This window comes from Camelus bactrianus, chromosome 22, assembly GCF_048773025.1.
Source record: "Camelus bactrianus isolate YW-2024 breed Bactrian camel chromosome 22, ASM4877302v1, whole genome shotgun sequence".
NCBI classification, from domain to species: Eukaryota; Metazoa; Chordata; class Mammalia; order Artiodactyla; family Camelidae; genus Camelus; species Camelus bactrianus.
In genome coordinates this window covers 28,819,785-28,837,945 of record NC_133560.1, presented here as the reverse complement: position 1 = coordinate 28,837,945, position 18,161 = coordinate 28,819,785, and the positions used below count along the sequence as shown (strand labels likewise).

The 18,161-nt window shown below is 59.2% G+C and overlaps 1 protein-coding gene across 9 annotated transcripts in view; it reads right to left on the bottom strand.

Moving 5' to 3' along the window:
- The window catches only part of DPP9 (dipeptidyl peptidase 9), a 37,791-nt gene that overhangs the window by 1,968 nt on the left and 17,662 nt on the right, over positions 1–18,161 (bottom strand). For 6 of the 9 annotated variants that reach the window (XM_074351043.1, XM_074351042.1, XM_074351038.1 and 3 more), the window contains 13 exons: positions 17,491–17,619; positions 16,374–16,435; positions 14,680–14,780; positions 13,917–14,094; positions 13,538–13,700; positions 11,503–11,582; positions 8,775–8,927; positions 8,205–8,340; positions 6,123–6,268; positions 5,001–5,147; positions 4,111–4,263; positions 3,362–3,504; positions 1,858–1,969 (listed from right to left, as the gene is read on the bottom strand). In XM_074351043.1, coding sequence (XP_074207144.1) covers positions 1,858–1,969; positions 3,362–3,504; positions 4,111–4,263; positions 5,001–5,147; positions 6,123–6,268; positions 8,205–8,340; positions 8,775–8,927; positions 11,503–11,582; positions 13,538–13,700; positions 13,917–14,094; positions 14,680–14,780; positions 16,374–16,435; positions 17,491–17,619 — 1,703 coding nt within the window. Of the gene's footprint in view, positions 1–1,857; positions 1,970–3,361; positions 3,505–3,853; positions 3,989–4,110; positions 4,264–5,000; positions 5,148–6,122; positions 6,269–8,204; positions 8,341–8,774; positions 8,928–11,502; positions 11,583–13,537; positions 13,701–13,916; positions 14,095–14,679; positions 14,781–16,373; positions 16,436–17,490; positions 17,620–18,161 lie in introns of those variants that run through there. The other 3 variants (XM_074351037.1, XM_074351041.1, XM_074351044.1) reach the window with 3 other exon arrangements.

Here is an 18,161-nt window from a genome sequence, read left to right as displayed (position 1 = left end):
CTTGCCTTGATGAATCCATCCTGATCACACTGTCCCCAAAGCCTGGACTCTGGGGCCGTGTTGCCCCTACAGCCTCACAGGCCCCACTCCTTCCGGGCTTGGGGCACTGGCACTGCCTGGGACAGACCCTGCTGCCCCCACCCCCTCATGCCACCCCGGATCCTGGCTGCCTGGTTACTTCTTCCTCCTGGGCAGTGAGGGCAGGGAGAGGGTCTGTCTGGCTCCTCACTGTGCTCCCGGACCCCAGCCCAGGGCCTGGTATGTGATGACAAAGTGATGCATGAGCAACCTGGGGTGTCAGCCTCCAGTCCGACTGTTTCAGGGTGTCTGAGGCAGAAGGTGGGTGCACTCCATCTCCTCACTCCCACCTCCACAGGAGTGTCTTGTCTCACCTTCAGCTGCCCCGGGGGAGGCAGCCCCACGAGCCTCAGGGCCACCCCGTGTGCTAAATGCTTTTCCTGTGAGAACTTATTTGCCCCTCACAGCCTCTGGGAGGCCGAGGTTATCGAACCCATTTCACAGATGAGGAGGCGAGGCCCAAGGTTAACAGACCTGCCACCTATGGCCACACAGGGATGGCAGGGAGCAGCTATTTCAGCTGCAAGGTTCAGGATTTCAGGCTCAGAAGGGACATTGGAGGTTCAATCCTGGCCCTGCCTGACTTCTTTGCCCTGATCTGCAGCTGCCTGTGGCCTGTTTTGATGAGCCTGTGAGTTGGGGCGGGGCTACCAAGGGGCGCCCAACAGCTCTTCACCCCCACGGGGAGCTCTGCCTCCCTCCTGCCCTGTTTGGCAAGCACGTGCCCAGCCACAGTTCAGGTCCTTGAGACCTGTCCCTCCTGCCCTGTGACCCTGTTTCCCCACTTGTTGAATGGCAACGTGGCGCCCCCCTGACAGTGCAGAGCGCATGGAGGTGTCCAGGAAGTACTATTTTATTAGTGGTGGGAGCACGTAATAAAATCTGTCCCTCTCGCCTCCAGCACATTTCCACTGGGCCTCTCGCTCCCTACTGCCAATCCCTTTCCTACTGGGACAACTGACTGTGGCTCATGTCCCACTGGCCCCCCTGGGCCCCTGCCTACAGGGCTGCTGGTCACAGCCCTGCTCACAGGCCGGGCACCTCACCTTTAGAACAAAATACAGCTGAGGCCCCACCCCACTGGAGCCCACACCATACTGCTGAAGCCCAGCTCTCCTGAGGTCCCACCCCTTACCACTAAAGCCCCACCCTCTCATGAGGCCCCAACCTTGTCTGAGACCCTGCCACTTACCGCTGAAGCCCCACCCTTACCTGAAGCCCCACCCCTACTGCTGAAGCCCCGCCCCTCACCGTAGGCTTGCCTTGCAGGTCACCCTTCCCTGGTCCCCAGCTCTTCTGCTTGCTCCCTGTTCTCCTGTCCCCGAGTTGCTCGCTCCTACTAACTTCCTGTGCCTGGTGTCCTCCACAGCTGCCCCTCAAGTCTAGCTGACTCCCTTCTCAGTCTTCAGCACCCTTAAATGCCACCTCCTCAGGGAATTCTTCTCTGACCCCCAGTCAAAGTAAACCCCACGCCCTGCTGCTTTCAGCGTTCTGTACATTTTCTTCAGAGCAAGGTTCTTGGCTTAAAATAAAACGTGTGCATGAGCAGTAATTTTGGTACAGTCGGCCTCCCTCACCAGCCAGGCCCAGTTCCCCAATGTGGCCAGCAGAGGGCAGCACCGACCAGGAGCGATCAGGTCGCTGAACGGAGAATGAGACCGTGGGGACCCTGGGAACCCAGATAAGTGTGGAGCCGGACAGCTGCGTGGGGGCGGGGCCACAGGTGCCCCCACTCTGCGGGCTCCTGGGGGGACCTGGAAGCTTCCAGGAGCCACTCACCTGGAGCTGGTAAGGCTTTCCTGCTCGGATTAGCTGGGAGACGAGGAAGTTTGTGTGGAAAAAGTGCACGTTCTCATCCAGGAAGCCGTGCAGGATGAGCAGACGGTTGGGCCTGGAAGACAAGGTTGGGGTGAGGATCTGGGGCGGGATCCTCTTCTCTGGCCCCCAGGCGGTGGCTCTGGTGGCATCAAAGCCCACGCTCAACCAGGGCTCTGGGCCCAGAGTCCCGCCCCCACGAGGTCAGCTAGGGTGAAAGTAGCAGCCAGCAAGCTAAGGTGGCAGGGCTGAGGGACAGGGCGCGCCAGGGGCCTCGGAGACGCCTGGCCTCCTTCCCAGGGAGGAGGGGAGGGGTGTGCGCCCGCGGCTGTGCCCGAATGCCCTGAGCCACAGGGCAGCTTGTGGAGCAGTGCCGCCCACGCACTCTATAGAAGGTGGAAAGTTCTAGAATTGCCTTGCCCAACAAGGTTGCCGCCATCACCACCATGTGGCTACTAAGTGCTTGACATGTGTCAGAAGTGGTCCAGGAACTTATTTTTTTAAATTTTGATTTATAAAAATAACTTATTGAGGTGACATTCCCATAACCTAAAATTAACTCATCTTGAAGGGGACAATTTAGGTTCATTTGGTGCATTCACCACGTTGTGCAACCATCACCCCTGTCCAGGTTCAGAACATTTCCATCACTCAGAGGCAAACCCCCGTGCCCTCAAGCAGTCACTCCCAACCCCTGGCCCACCAGCCCCGTCCGTCTGGATGACTTTATTGTTCCAGTGAACTGGAATGAATGTAAATGTCAACGGAAGCAGCCACGGGTGGGTGTCGGCTCCCACAGTGGACAGCACAGGCCGGGAGCAGTGGGTTCCAAGCTGGGCTGCATGGTGGCATCCCCGGGAGCCCAGGCCACGCTCCAGACCAGAGAGCAGCCTCATGGGGAGAGGGACCCAGGCAAGGTCAGCCTGTGACAAGAGCCCTGGCACTAAAGGTGGGACTCTGGGCGGATGTTCACCAGACAGAGCCATACCAGAAAAGTGGCCATGCCATTTTCTTTTGATCGGGAATCAGAAGCCAATGCCAAAACTATGACATGGGACATCAGAGCTAGTCCAGCACGCCTAGAATTTACGACCACAGTGGACCTGTGTTCCAAATCACCATGTCCAAACCCACAAGACAGCGGTCATTCAGGTTCAAGACCGACTCAAGGGGCCCATGGGTGGGGTGAGGGAAGCCCACGTGTGCAAAGTGATGCAACTCTACGTCTTTCCTTCCATCTTTCTGGGGGCAGGGCTGGGGGCTTCCTTCCCTCCTCCCTCCAAGAGAACTGGGCACCTGCTTTCTGTGAGGGGTGGTGAAGGGGAGGGCTGCAGGAGGGGATGCCAGGCGCAGGCAGAGAGGGGGTGCAGAAGCCACGCCCGCCGGGGGCCACAGGGGCGCAGCAGGGCCCAGCTTTTCGGCAGGCTGGCCCTGGCCACCTGGAAGGAGGGGCGGGTGTGGGCCTTACTCGTTGGGCAGCTTCTCCACGTGCAGGGCCACGGAGCCCGCCTCGTAGCCGAGCTGGTTGTTCTCTGGGACATCCATGTAGCGTTCCGTGTACCCCGTGTCGTAGGCCATCCAGACTGTGACCGGGGCGCCTGCGATGGCCACCTGAGGGCCACAGTGGATGAAGTGGGAGAGAGAGGAGAGAGAGGGAGAAACACACACGGGCGTCAGGTCCTGGGAGCCTGCGCGTGGTTGGCTGTCCCGGGGCCCCCTGGACGTGAGGAGCGGGCATGCACACGGGGCTGGCAGGGGAGGGGCCCTCACATGTGTCTCCCCCGTGGACCGTGCATCGCCTCAGGAGGGCGGGTGAGCCGAACAAGCGCGCTCAGACTGGGCCCGGCCCCTCCCTGGGCCCACTGCCTTCCTGCCGCCGCCTCCTCATCGCCGCCCCGCGGTGCCCTGACAGTGCCGCCGGCCTGGGGGCCCCCCCGACGCTCTTCACACCATGCCCCACCTCTGCCCATCCGAGGCCGGGGTCCCGGGCTCAGCCTCCCACAGAGAGCTGCTGGCGGGGTTTTGTGCAGCCGGATGCCATCCTGGGGTCAGCAGTGGCGGGCAATGAGGAGGGGGGCTCGGCCCCATGGGGCTGCTGCAGGGAGAAACAGCCACGTGGCAAGGCCCCTGCCAAGATGCCTCCCCCAGGGGGGCGGGCTCCAAGGGGCACGGGCAGGCGCTGGCCAACAGGGGGGAGGAGGCAGGGTGGGGACCCACCTTGAACACCTGGGGCTTGTGGATCAGCCCCATGAGCGAGAGGAAGCCTCCGTAGGACCAGCCGTGGATGGCGACCCGGCTCAGGTCAATGAAGCCATACTTCTCAGCCACGAACTGTAAGCCCTCCACCTGGTCCTCGATCTCCACCTGGCCCTGGGAGACAAGGCCAGGCACCTCTCAGTGGCCTCCTCGCAGGCACGCGCCCTGCTGTCCCACCTTTTCCCTTGCAGGGAGCCTTCTCCCTCTTGGATCAGCAGCAGCTCTCTGGAAGCTACTTCTCTCTCCATTCCCTACTCAAACCTGCATTCTGGGAAGGTGGGCAGACCGGCCTGGCACCCACCCTGCCCTGCCACCTCCTGGCTGACTCTGAGAAAGTCACATCCCCTCTCTGGGCCTCAATTTCCTCATCCCCAAAATGAGGATGTTAACATGAACAGGATCAGTTCTACAGTGGGTGTGAGGATGAAAGGAGATGGTGAGTGTCCTGTACTCAGAGGCCTGGCAGATGCTAAGGCTGAATGAATAGCTGGCGTCACCCCCCTCATCACCACCATCACCACCATCACCACCACCATCACTACTGTCACCACTTCCACAGTCACCAGGGCCTGTCTGGCCCAGCCCTTGGGACTTCCTGTGGACTGGGCCGGTACTGATGTGTCTGGCTGCATCTGGGTCTTAGGCACCAGGTGGGATGAGCATATACCCATCTCCCCGCAGGGCACAGCTCAGAGCTGAGCAGCAAAGTGGGGATGTCCCCGCTAGTTGCAAACTGCCCCACTTATGACTGACATCCTGGCCAGGGCCGTCCTTGAGGAAGGTGCTTTGGGCCGCCCCCAAACCCCAGGTCTCCCTTCACCATCCGGGAAAGGGCTGGGAAGAGCCATTACCATTTGGTTTTTCAGGGCCCCTTCAAACCGAAGCCCTCGCTGACATGAGCCTCTGCCATCGATCACGACCACGGCGTAGCCAAGAGACGCCAGAGTGTTGAGCCGCAAATACTTGATTCCTTTGAAGGAGTTATTCACCAGCTGCACCTGAGGGCGGAGGGCGAGGAGAGATGAGTGGCGAGGGGTCCAGTGTCAGACGCAGGGCTGGACGGGCTGGATGGGCTAGATGCCAGCAGGTCAGGGGTTGGGGGTCTTCTAGCCTAAATAAGGGGCCTGTACTTTATCGTGGAGGCTGTGGACGGAAGGCCTGGAAGGATTCTGGACGTGGGGGGAGTGGAAGGTCAGACGGGGGCCCACCGCACACCAGACCTTGTGCTTGGGACGTGCTACAGAGAGGAAGGCCCAGTTAGGTTCCCTTCTCAGCCGGCACCTCTGCCCCAGGCCCTCCCTGAAATTGCTCCCTTAGTTTTTCAGCCACATTCTGCCTCTTTTATGCCCTTCAGTTCTCTCTAAAAACAGACAAGAAAACTGACAATGGAGGGCGCCAGGCTGTCACTGTTGGGCAGTTGTGCCCTGAGTGACTTGATTTATACTAACTCCTGACTTGGGCACTGTTAATGTTCAGGCACTGTTATCATCTTCTGGGGATGGGGGAGGGACATCCCGGTCACTGTAGGGCGTTGACAACATCCCTGGCTTCTACCCACTCCATGCCAGGAGTGTCCCCCACCCCAGCTGTGACAACTAGGAATGTCCCCAGACATCACCAAGTGTCACCTAGGGACAGACTACCCCCAGCTGAGAACCACTGTCTTAGATGGACCTGCGTGCCAATCTGCCTGCCTCGCCCCGTCCCTTTCTCAGAGAACTGGCCTCAGGGCCTTTGGCCACTTCTGTCAGCAGCTTGATGAGAGGGGTCACTGCCCTGGGCAGGTGGCCCTGCCACATACCTGGGGTTTAGAGGGGCTCCCCAGAGGGACAAGGGAGTATTGGCAGGTGAAGAGGGAGGATACTGCTGGGCAGGAGGGTAGGGTGTGCGGAGACCCAGAGACAGGAGAGCGAGGGGCCCCCGGAGCCCTGGCTGGGGGTGGGGGAGGGTGTGGGGAGCAGGGCCGCGCCCACCTGCGGGCCTCCGTACACAAAGAGGACAGTGGGGTGCTTCTTCCCCGGCTGCACGGCATGTGGCTTGTAGATCATGCCGTAGAGCCGCACGTCCGCCCGTGTGTGGAAGTGGAAGATTTCCGGGGGCACGTAATCCGGGGGGCAGCCTGTGGAGACAGAGGTGCTGTGGCTGCAAGGGCCAGAGAGGGCCGAGGCTGGCCCGGGAATCCCAGTTCCAGGCGGGGCCCACATCTGGCCGACACCCACGCTCCCCTAGCCTCAGAGGGCGGACATGAAGCGCCCCGTCCTGTGCTTCCCAAGGATTAAAATCAGAACCTGAGGGCCGGAAACAAGCCTGCACCCTGCGAGCCTGCTCGGGCCAGGCTGTGGTCTGGCCAGGACCATCTCCAGGGCTCCCTGGCGCCTGCTGACCTCCAACGGAGGTGACAACAACTCTGGGATTTGAGGAAGGACCAGTTTTACTGGGGCCTTCTCTCTGATTTTTATGGTTGTCTTTATTTTTGCAAAGCAACACTGGTTTTCCAATCACAATGGTGAGGAGAACTCTCTATTTAAGATAAGCTTATTTAGGTAAACAGGGTGTCGATTTAAAAGGAAAACAAGTAAATAGTGATGTAGGTCAGGGGTCTGTAAAAGGTCAGATAGTAAATATTTTCGGGTTTATGTGCAGAAGAGACATTCTGTGTCTCCGGGTTGTAAACACAGTTGTCCCTCGGTATCCTCGGGGGACTGGTTCCAGGGCGCCCCTCAGCTACCCAAATCCGTGATGCTCCAGCCCCTCATGTTAAATGGTGTAGCATCTGCGTGTGACCTACACACATCCTTCCTCATGCTTTAAGGCATCTCTAGGCCCCTTACGATATCTGATAAATGGAAATGCTAAGTAAGGAGCTGTAAACGCAGCATGAGTGCTAGCTAGGCAGCTGCGGTGAACAACAATCCAAGCTCTGCTTTTTGGAACTTTGGAACTTATTTTCCATCTGTGGGCAGCTGAATCCATGGATGGAAGCCCGTGGGGGACTGAGTGTGCTCCCCTTCGCTGCTGCAGCCCCGGAACAGCCAGATAATGATGCCTAAACGCCTGGTCGTGGCCCTCATGGCCTGTGTGGCCCGGGGGCCAGTCTGCCAGCTTCTCACAGAGGTGGTCCACAAGCCTGGCAAGACTGGCGTTTCGGAGAAGTGGTGCACCTGCCTCACGCCCAGGGCTGGGCCCCCAGGCCCCCGCCGTCCCCTTTGCTGTGCTGGGTGCCTTGGCAAGATCCCGCCTCCCCTCGGTTTTCTCATCTGTGAAGCCAGGGCCAGAGTTCCTGCCCCGTCGCCCGTGGTGACGCGGGGAGAGGTGCAGGCTGAGCTGTTACATGGAGGAGGCTGCTCATCCACTTAGGTTCCAGAGGGCAACCATCTAACAAAATGCTTCCCAGCCCATGAAACTCCCCGCAAACTCCAGGGATTCCTGTTTCCTACAATGTTCTGGAAATGCACAAGAGGCAGGGCTGGGGTCAGGGAAGGGCATCCTTTTTAGTGACTCCCATGAGCTGGGCACTCTGTGGGGCATCTGGTTTACAGCCTGTGGACTGCCGTTGGACTGGTCCGTAGATAAGGAAACACTTAAGGGAGATGAACTGAATTGCCTTCGGTTCTGCAGCCGGAATCGGAGCCTGGGGACGCCCGAGCAGAGTCCTGGGCAAACTGACAAGCTGCCCCTCTCTTCCCAAGGCCCCTCTCGACTGACCCCAGGCTCCTTCCACAAACAAAGGCTTTGGAATGTCTGCTCTGCACAGGCACCCTTGGAGACAGCTGCCCCAAGGATGAGGATGGCCCGTGTTGGGACCCCGTCTGTCTGGCACAGTTGCCTCCTGTACTTTGTACGTGCTCAGTCCTTAACAGCGGCACAGAAACCAGAGACAGTCTCAAGGGGCGGGGCCCACAGGACAGCTGGGGCCGTGGTTACGCAGGACCAGCTCCCGGGGCTCTGGGCCACTTACTGCCTGGAGCTCGCCCCACGGCCCCGGCTCCCTGTGTAGCTACCGGGGCCGCACAGGCAAGGACTTGGTCGAGGGCCCAGGGTCCGGGGCTACTCACTGGCCGCCTCCATCATGCTGGCCCAGAACCGTGGCTGCTTGTGTAGAGGGTCGTCGTCAGGGCCGCTCAGCTTGTAGACGTGCACGCAGGGTGGCGTGCCCACGCTGCTGTAGTGGCTGACAAACATGTCGAAGTTCTGTGGGCGGGACAGGGCGCTGAGACCGCGGTGTGCCCCCCACAAGCCCCCCGGCTTTGGCTCCTTTGCCCCATCACCCGCCAACCTCCCACCACTTACCATCTTTACCCTGTGTGGTGTGGCCCCTCGCCTGCCCCTCAGAACTCAGCCCACGGTGGGTGGCTGCTGTGCCCCCCACCTCCATTTTGCAGATAAGCAAACTGAGGCAAGAGGAACCTGTCCCCTGGCCAGGATCCCCCGGGTGGTGACTGGTGGCCTCAGGGTCAGACCCAGACCTGCCTGATGCTAGAGCCTGCCCATCTTGTTGGTTCCTCAGTCAGCAAACTGCCACCAGATGCTTGCCCAGGATGGGGGAGGCCCTGTGTTCATGTTCTAGCATGCTGTCTGATGTTCTGGGAACGTTCCAAGGGAGAGCGCATCGCGGAAGTGCCCACCTGGCTCATGGAGCAGCTGTGGGAGAAGCCGGGCGTGGTGAGGCGCACGATCTCGCCGGCCGTCTCGTAGCTGACCACGTAGAGGTGGTGCTCCAGGGGCGTGTCCTTCGTGCCTTGGAAGTACACCAGCTTCGTCTCCTCATTGACCCAGATCTGTGGGGGCACAGGGGCTCCTGGTGACACGGTTTCCTGGGTCTCCCTCCCCAGCCCCAGGGAGGGCCCAGCATTCTGTGGACAGGGGGCCCATTCTCCCCATGCTGGCTTCAGCCTGCCAGCTGGAGAACTGTCTGGGAGACTTCTCGGGCCCCATATGGCTGAGTTAACCACGTGTCCCCTTGGAATCAGAACTCCAAGCCCGGACAGCTCCTTCTGGGAGTGCCCAGAGCTGCAGGTGGGGGCTGAGGGCGCAGTGCTGGGACAGAGGCTGAGGGAGGGGCTATCCTGGACCACTGGCCCTGGTCCCCAGTGGGGACAACCCACTCCTCTGACCCAGGTGTTGGGGGTTAAGAAGTGGCAACTCCCTGCCCCACCCATTTCCTGGGGGACAGCCCATCAGACCCTAGCATGAGGAGCAAGAAAGAACCTTGCTCTGGGGACAGTAACAGGCACTGCCTTTCTGGGGCTGCCCATGCAGTGTGGAGGCAAAACACCAAAAAGGCTCATCCCCTGAATCAGCAATTAGGCTCCCAGGAATTGCTCCTGGGGTCTTCACCCCAGAGGTAAATTCAAAATGGAGACATAAAGATGCTCAAAGTCCTCCAAAGACTAAAGAGAGGTGACACCCTGAATGTCCAAAAGACAGACTTGTACCATAATTACGGCACAACTCTCTGTGGCCACATAAAACCGTGTTGTCTAGAAAATCCTACAGAATCCTCTCAGATAACAAGGTTCCTCCGGAGACGTGTGCAGATGGGAAGGGTGTGCAGCGATTTCCTGCCGCGGTCACCTCTGAGGAGGGGAGGTGACGGGGGTCTGGGTGAGGACGGAAGGGGATCATTCAGAACAATTCAGTTTTTACAGCAAACACTGATCTGTTCATTGTCACTGTTCTTTTAAAATAAATGCAGGTTTTCTAGAAATAAAGAATGTCATTGGAAAACCCCCAAACCATAGGTAGTTATGGGCTGGTTTTGTCATAAGGACCCTGTGAGGAGATGCAGGGACGGGAAGGAGGTGCTCCAGGCCGGGGACCCACCGAGGCCTGGGATCGGCTGGTCGCTCACTCTGCCAGCACAGCCCAGGTAGAGCCCGAGGCTGAGGGCGGGGATGGCAGACAGCACTCTTTCCCTTCTGAATTCTTAAAATGCTACTCTTTTTAAAAAATTTCTGAGTCAAAAAGTAAGGCGTGCAAAGGGTAAAACTTTCGTGATAAAGATTTTAATACTGTCCTGTGTCTGCCAGATGCTATGCTGTGGGCTTCAAGTTAAAGGAGGGTCCTGACCTGGGGCGGGCCATCCTGGCCCCTGGAGGACATCTGGCAGCCTCTGGGCACATCAGTGGTTGTCACACCTGGGGTGGGGCAGGGAGGCTATTGCACACCCATGGTGCCCTACCTGGCCCCGAGACTCCACAGCGCCGAGGAGGAAGTGCTGTGGAGGTGAGCGGACCGGAGCTACCTAACGCTCCCGTTCCACAGGTGAGGAGGCTGAGTCTCAGTGCCCAGCTAGCGAGGGGCAGGGCCAAGCTCTGAGCACAAGGGGGCCTCCAGCAAGATTCCACCACACAGGGGACTGAGGAGGGGCGGGTGCGGTTACCTGCAGCCACCAGCCCCAGCGGGGCCACGTCTGGTCCCCTCGTTGGCTCGCCGCCATCTCCCGCCATGGGGGCAGCACTGTGACGCACACTCGAGTGTGCCCTGCGGTGGCCCCGTGAGGCCCACCCCTAGAACTGGGGCTTCCAGCTCAGAGAGACGTGGGGTGACTCTGTCATAGATGCCACCTCTGTGCCCCGGAAAGGCCGAGCCATGCTGCCTGGCCGCGCTGGCCCGGGATGCCCGGCCCCCTGCTCTCAGCAGCACCGGCAGCACGAGCCCCCGCTTCTGGGCTATAAGGGGGCTGACCTACATCTCCTCCTGGTCACCTGGATGGTTTAGTTCTTTATGTCTAAGTCTCTGGTCCAGGAGGCCTCTATGCTGGGGTGAAGTAGGGAGCCAGGATGTCTGATTAAAGAGTCTCTATAAAATCTGGAATTTTGTAGACCTGGACCCTGGAGAGAGACTCTGGTCAGAGGCAAAGCCTCGCCATGTTTCTGCGATGGAGCACCTGCACCGGGGAGTGGAAGGCACGCCTCTTGGCCCTACAGCCACATCTTTTGTTCCTGAACCTCCCAGGACAGGCATGGGGCTGGGCCCCGGTTGGAAGCTAAGGGTCAGTTCCATGGGGCACCACCAGTGTCCCACAAAGTGCTGTCCTGGGGACAGGCAGTTTCATGCAGCAGAAGGAAGCTAAGTGGACGCTGCAGGCAGCACTGAGAATGGGTGCCCCCTCCACCCCTCAATGAGATCCAACCTCCAGTGCTCAGACCCAGGGTCTCCAGCGGGTCGGAAGGACAGCCTCTGTGGCCCTCTGCGTGCTGCTCGTTGATGGCGACAGAGCAGGAGGGGGCTGCTGGGGGCGCCGAGAGGGGCCGAGAAGCCACAGGCATGTGGGGTCTGGAGAGGGCAGGAGCGCGTGTGCACTGGTCTGCGCACATGAGCGTGTACAAGCGTTCACGGAGGCTCTGGTACCTTGGAGCCGTGCCTCGCCAAAACCTCCCATTCACCACTGGTCAGTGCGATCTCCTCCTTGATGGGGCATTTAAATTCATCTGGAAGAAAGGAAAAGAGGTGAAGGGGGCCTGGGAAGCTGTGATGGGGGACTCAAAGCACCGTGACCAAATTCCACGAGATCAACTCACCACGGAGCCCAGGCTGCCTGTGCCAGGTGGCGGATGGGAGAGGGGACAGACTGGGTTCCAGGCACAGTACAGGGTGGGGACCTGCCACACTGTGGCCCAGGGAGCAAGGTTCCTGCTCCGTGGATGGCAGGCCTGGCATTTCCCCAGAAAAACCAGGGATCTGCATTTTTATCAGAAGCACCCAATCTTAGAACCCTGCACAGGCCAAACTGTTACCTTCCAGGCCCTGGAGCTGTGACCACTTAGGACATGCTGGGATATGGGAACCAGACCCTGGCTAAGGAAAGGCTCAGCTGAGTTACAGTGGAGGGGTAGATCTTGCTTTTGAATTTTTACCAGGTAAGTAATACAAAACGTTTACGTATTAAAAATGACTGAGACAGTTTACGAGCAGTGGCTAAAAATTTTTTTCTATCCTCTCTCTAAAGCAAACTACTGTCTGCGGTTGTCACGACTGGCGGGCTCCGGGCATCGAGCCGGTAGGGGCAGGGAGGCTGCTCCACACCCCTCAGTGCCCAGTGACCCGCCCTGATGTCAACAGCGCCAGTGAGGAGACCCTGCTCCAAGCCCAGGAGCCCTGGCTTAGCCCTCAGACCACACCCTTTCCGCCCAGCCTGTCCTGAGGCCGAGATGCCATCGGTGTTTGAGGAAGCACATGCTCCCGCCACGGATCCACCCTGCTTCCCGGACCTGCACAGACCACTTCCCCCTATCGGGTGCTTCAACCTGAACACATCCAAAAGCCAACTCAAGGTTTCTCTCCTAAACCGTCTCAGAGTCTTTCCATCTCAGGCTGGATCTCCAAAACCTTCTAGACATCCACGCCTTCCCTCTGTCTCCGACCCAAGCTCAATCCACCAGCAAACTGCATTCAAAGTGCATCCAGAATCCCATCCACCTGGGTCAGCTCAGCCCTACTGCTGGACCCCAAGCCTCGTCACCTCTCCACACCCCTCAGGCTCTGCTCCATGAACAACCACAGGACTCATTTTAAACCAATTTAAGGTCAATGGTAAAAGCCCAAGTCCTTCCTGTGGCCCACAAGGCCTGGTACCACCTGGCCGTCCCCTCCCTGCCCTCAACTCCTCCCTTTCTCCCCCTCGCTCAGTCTGCTCCAGACACACGGACCTCCTCACTGTCCCTCCAACACACCGAGCCCACTCCTGCCCCAGGGCCTTTGCATGTGCTGTGTCCTCTGTCTAGAGCGCTCTGTGTGGCTGCCTCCACCCCCTCCCCCAGGTCTCTGCTTCGTGGCACATTATCCAGGGACATGGTCCTGGCCTCCTGTTCCAGAAGGAAGGCCCCCTGCTCCCCACCTCTTATCTATTTTCCCTGTGCCACGTTTGTCACGTCCAAAACAGCACCTTTCACGGTTTTTGGATGACTGCCTGCCTCCCCCGCTAGAGCAGAGATTTTCATTTTCCTCTTTCTACAGTGGCAGCCCCTGCACCTAGGGCCAGCCAGCTTTCCCTACAAAGAGCCAGACAATAGATACTCCCAGCTTTGGGAGACACAGCTCCTGTCACGACCACTCAACTCAGCTGTCGAGGCGTGAACACGGCCACAGACAATACGCAAATGCATGGGCATGACTGTGTGCCAATAAAAACTTATTTACAAAAATAGGCGATAGGCCTCGGTGTGCAAAGGGCCTGGCATGTAGTAGGTGCTCAAAAAATACCGCTGACTGAATAAACTAGAGCTGTGAAAGGCACTGGGCAAGGCTGGCCTCTTATTCATCAGCGCCCACTCCCACTGGGGCATGTGGGCTCGGGGCGAGGCCGGTGAACAAACGGTGCAGAGCCGCCAGCCGCTGAACCCCAGGCGGCTGGCTGGTGAGCAAGGTGTTAGCCAGGCTCGCTCACCTTCCCCAGGGCTGAAGGGCTGGGTCCAGTCATAGCCATGGGGCCTCAAGACAGCGGTGACCTTGTACAAGTGGCAGAAGCCTGTCTTGCACTCATTGGCGCGGATGAAGCAGAGTTCGTCCTCTCCCTCTGCTTGGGGGAAGGGATAGAAGATGTCGTGAACCTGTCCAGGCAGAGAGAGAGGACTGTCAAAAGGCGAGGGGAGGAGGAGGGGGACTCAGAAACTCGGGCCGCGTCCGTTCAAGGAAGGGGAGGCTCCAACAGCCTGGTGTGGAGGGCGGACCCCACGGACCCTACCCCCAAGCTGGCTTCTCTATCTCGCCAGCCCCTGCCCCACTGGGGACCTGGGGGTGGGGACGTGGGACACCCCAGCCCTTACATTGATCCACACGTCAGTGGCCTCCTCGTAGACAACATGCGGCTGGACGTCCCGGGGCACCGCTCTGGCGAAGGCGGCCCGCTGCTCCTCGCTCTCAGTGGTGGGGACGAACAGGGCCGGGGGCAGGAGGACGAGCTGGAGCCGCTGCTGGGGCCGGTCCAGGAACATGGCCCAGGCGCTGGGAGGGCAACGCGAGAGAGGGCCGGGGCCTCAGTGGCCAGCGGAGGTGAGCCAGGCACTGACTCAGCGTTGGGGCAGAGCAACTAACACCCCGCCTAAGGAGCACTGCAGGGACGCAGAATCCGGCCAGAGCCCGAGGGCTGCCGAAGGCCCCGAGCCTCAGCTCGGGCGGCCTCTGCTCTCGGGAATGCGGCCAGTGGGGCCAGATGGCCACTCCGTGGGACAAAGTTTCTTTCACAACTCAACCTTGCCCCTGTCGTGCGAGCGGCCACAGATGATGTGAAAATAAACTGCGTGTGGCCATGTGCCAGAGGTTTATTTATAGATGCTGAAATGTGGATTTCCTATCAGTTTCACATGTAACAAAATCTTCTTCACCTTTGGATACCTCCCCCAACACATCACTTAAAAACATAAGGCCATTCTTGGCTCGTGGGCAGTACAGCAATTGGCAGCAGCCTATTTGGCCCCTGGGCCAGATTTGGGGCCCTGGTTTAGGGCCGTTTGCCCCTGATCTGGGCAGAAGGGCTAGCAAGTGACTGCAAAGGGACACCCGCCTTCTCTCTGTGATGGAGACACTCACTATTTGCCGTCCCGGGTCCAGCCGGCCCGGGCGATGTACTCCACCTTCGGGAAGAGCGTCCGGAAGGGCTGCACCAGCTCCTTCTCTTGCGTGGACACGATCTAAAGGGAGGGCAGACTCCGGTCACAGTCCGGCCTGGCTATGTGTGCCCAGGAGGACGGGCCACCATGTTGCCCCAAAATCGATAGGTTGGAGTCCTGAATCCCGGTACCTCAGAATGGGGCCTTACATGGAACCTGGGTGGTGGCAGACGTAATTAGTTACAGGGAGGTTGTACCAGTGTCAGGGGCCCCAGTCCAACAGGCTGGTGTCCTTATGGAAAGGGGGAAAGGTGGACACAGGCTGCATATGGGCAGAGAACATCTTTAAAGACACAAGGAGAAGGCGGCCGTCTACAAGTCAAGGAGAGGCCTGGAACAGGGTCCTCCCTTAAGGCCTCAGGAGGAACCAGCCCTGTTGACACCTTGATTTCTGACTTTCAGCCTCCAGAACTGGGAGACAGTAAACTTTGGTGGCTTAAGCCTCCCAGGGTACTTTGTTAAGACAGCCTGTTGGCTGGAACCAAGGGTTCTGGTCTGGGCTGTCACTGAAGAGCCAGGTGGCCCTGGGTGAGACACAGCCTCAAAGCTGCAGCTTCCTGGAGGTAAGTGGGCCAGCAGGGCATCTCCTCTGGAGGGTGGACAGGAGGAAGGCAGGCAGGGCCTCAGTGTGTCCCCGCAGCCCTAGGCTTGCCACCACCCCATGTTCCCCAGCTGCCCGTTCAGTGGGCAAAACCCATGCCCACCTCAGGACCCTGCTCATTTGACAGGGCCAGGAAGAACCATTTACAACAGCTGGCGGGGGCTCAGCAAAGCCACTTAATGGCAGATCCCTGTCAAATCTGCCAGAATGTTGACTGGTTGAGAGTGGAGAAGGGTTCGGTTAGGGCCTGATCAGGCCACAACCAAAAACCAACCCCTGAAATCATGAAGGTAAGTGTACTTTATCTCATGCTTTTTTTCTGAAATGTTACACAAGAAGCTGGTTTGGCAAAAATACTCAGGGGCTTCCCCGGCTCTTCGACGTGCTCCAAGCTCTGCCGTGAGGGGCATTTTCCTGTGACATCCCCATGTGGGGCTGGGCATCCCCACTGCCCTCCTCTGCACAGCTTCCTTTGCCCTCTTGGCTGTGGGTCTGGAGGAATGACAGCCTGTGTGATGAGGACCCTTGTCCTTGGTGCTGACTAGGTGACAGAGAGAAGAATCTAGAACACTGATGGGCCCAGGGCAGTGATCCGTGAGGAGCTGCCCAACGCGGGGGCGGGGGAGCGGCCTGGCCTGAGGCCAGGGTCCCCCAGGCCACTGACCCCAGAGTTCTCTGTTCTGGAAGGCCTGCAAGCCACCAACCTCCTGGGGAGCCCAACCCCTGTGGGACTTCTGGGGCAGCTTACTCATGGGCAGCCCCTTCCTGTGCCTCGGGGCCATGTGGAGGCAGGTGAGGCCGGGCTCAGGGTGATCGGCAGCGGGCCTGGCCTGGAAGCTGGGGCTCCGCCAGGCAGTGCCCCTTTGAGCTCAGTTGGCCAAGAGAAGCACCTGCCCCAGCATGAGGGCGGGTGGCCTGCTGACACTGCCCAGCCATCCACCTGTCCCCCATCACAGACGCCGGCCCTCCTCTCCTCGTCCAGAAGCTTCTCCTGGGCGCCCAGCCACTCTTACCTTGCCCTGACTGTCGGTCTGGAACTCGGCCAGTTTCAAGGCGATCTTGGGATTCTTGCTGCCTGCAGAGACGAAAGCAAGGCGGCCCTGGCAGGTGTCGCCAAGAGGGCTGAGAGCAGGGCGGGGGTGGGGGTGGCGCTGGGTGTCCACAGGTCTCTCTGTAAGTCTGTCACCCTCTCTGGCCCTGGCACAAAGTCCCTTAGGCAGGACTTTCTGACTTTGGCCCCGGACCTTGTTCCCGACAGTGATGTGGCCATATCTTTGCTGTTTAAGAACACAGGTCAGATCCGTGTGTGGGGGTAGACAGACACGAGGAAGATGCCTCCCTGCCTCCGGAGAGCTTGAAAGCTGGCTGCAAAAACAGCGCACGCCCATAATAAAACCACCAGGGACAGAGAAAGGTGGCCCATGTCCCAGCGACACAGCCGGTCCTCAGCTGTCAAGAGGCAGGTGGTCTACGGGCTGGAGCAACCAAGACACACTTTCCAGAGGTGGGACTCGGTCCAGGCTCGTTATTTCTAAGACAAATCTCAGCTGTGGCCCCCGTGGCTGTCACACCCCAACAGGGAACGTCTCTGAGCCTCCGCTCCTTCATCTCTTGAACAGGGAAAAGGAGACACCTGGTGTCCCCGTCCACACCCGGGGCTGAAGCAGCGCTTGGTGGGCTCGGCCTAGCGTGGCCCGTGGTCGGCAAAAGCAAATCTCTCACGTGCTTCCTTGAGGTCTCGATGATGCTACATCTGGCCAACACTCAGGGTTTTTAAATGATTTGAGTGACATTTGAGAATTGGGAGACTCTTGGGTCAGTCTGGATTTCCGGCTTCTCTTGAGAAATGGGGCAAACTTGAGTCTGTATTCTCACAAGGCAGTGAGTGTCTGACACGCCCCAGGAGAGCCATCCCACCCACCACTGGCTCCTACTGTCTCCTGGGCCATGAGGCAGGATGTCGGTCACCACTGATCATGGCACTGGCCCTGCTCTTGTTCCCGAGCCCAGTCTGCTTCTCTGGGTCCGTCCCTGCTTGGGTCCTGTGCGCCCATCCTGGTTGGTGCCCGACCATGTTCTAAGAGGCTCTAGACCATTGCCCAGACACCCACACCTGTCCTGGGCCCTCACCTGTCCTGGGGTACCGGTATGAGTCCGTCTTCCTTTCTTCTAGCGCAGGAGAGGGCACATGAATGATCTCAACTTCGGACTCATCGACTTCCTCATATAGGATCCGCAGAGTCTTGCAGCCTTCGGAACCTGGGTGGGGGCAGGGGAGGCTGCTGAGGGCACCAGGCATCCCTGCTGTCACCCCAGCCCCGCTGCACACGCAGGGACCCTGCTCTGTCATGGCGGGGCCCAGACAAGAGCGAGCCCTGGGGCTGAAACCCCGGCTCTGGTGTGTCCTAGACCTTAAGTCAGCTCCATCTCCTCTTGGGGCCCTAGCTTCCTTCCCTGCACAGTGGGAGCAGGAACTGATCTCTTCCCAGCATAGAACGGCAAGGCAGGCGGCCTCGTGGGGGGCTTCGGGCTAAGTGCACCCCCACCGAGTTCTGACGTTCAAGCCCTAAGCCCCGGGCCTTGCAGTGGGACTGCCTTCGGAGATGGGGTCTTAAAGAGGTGATCTGGTTAAAAGGGGGCCCTGAGGGTGGGCCCTGATCCAGTGTGACAGGTGTTCCTGTTGGAAGAGACTGGGACCCAGACACGCACAGAGAAGAGACCCCGTGGAGACGTGGGGAGAAGCTGAGGAGAGAGGCCTCAGGACAACCAGCCCTGCCCACACCTCCCACTCGGACACCCAG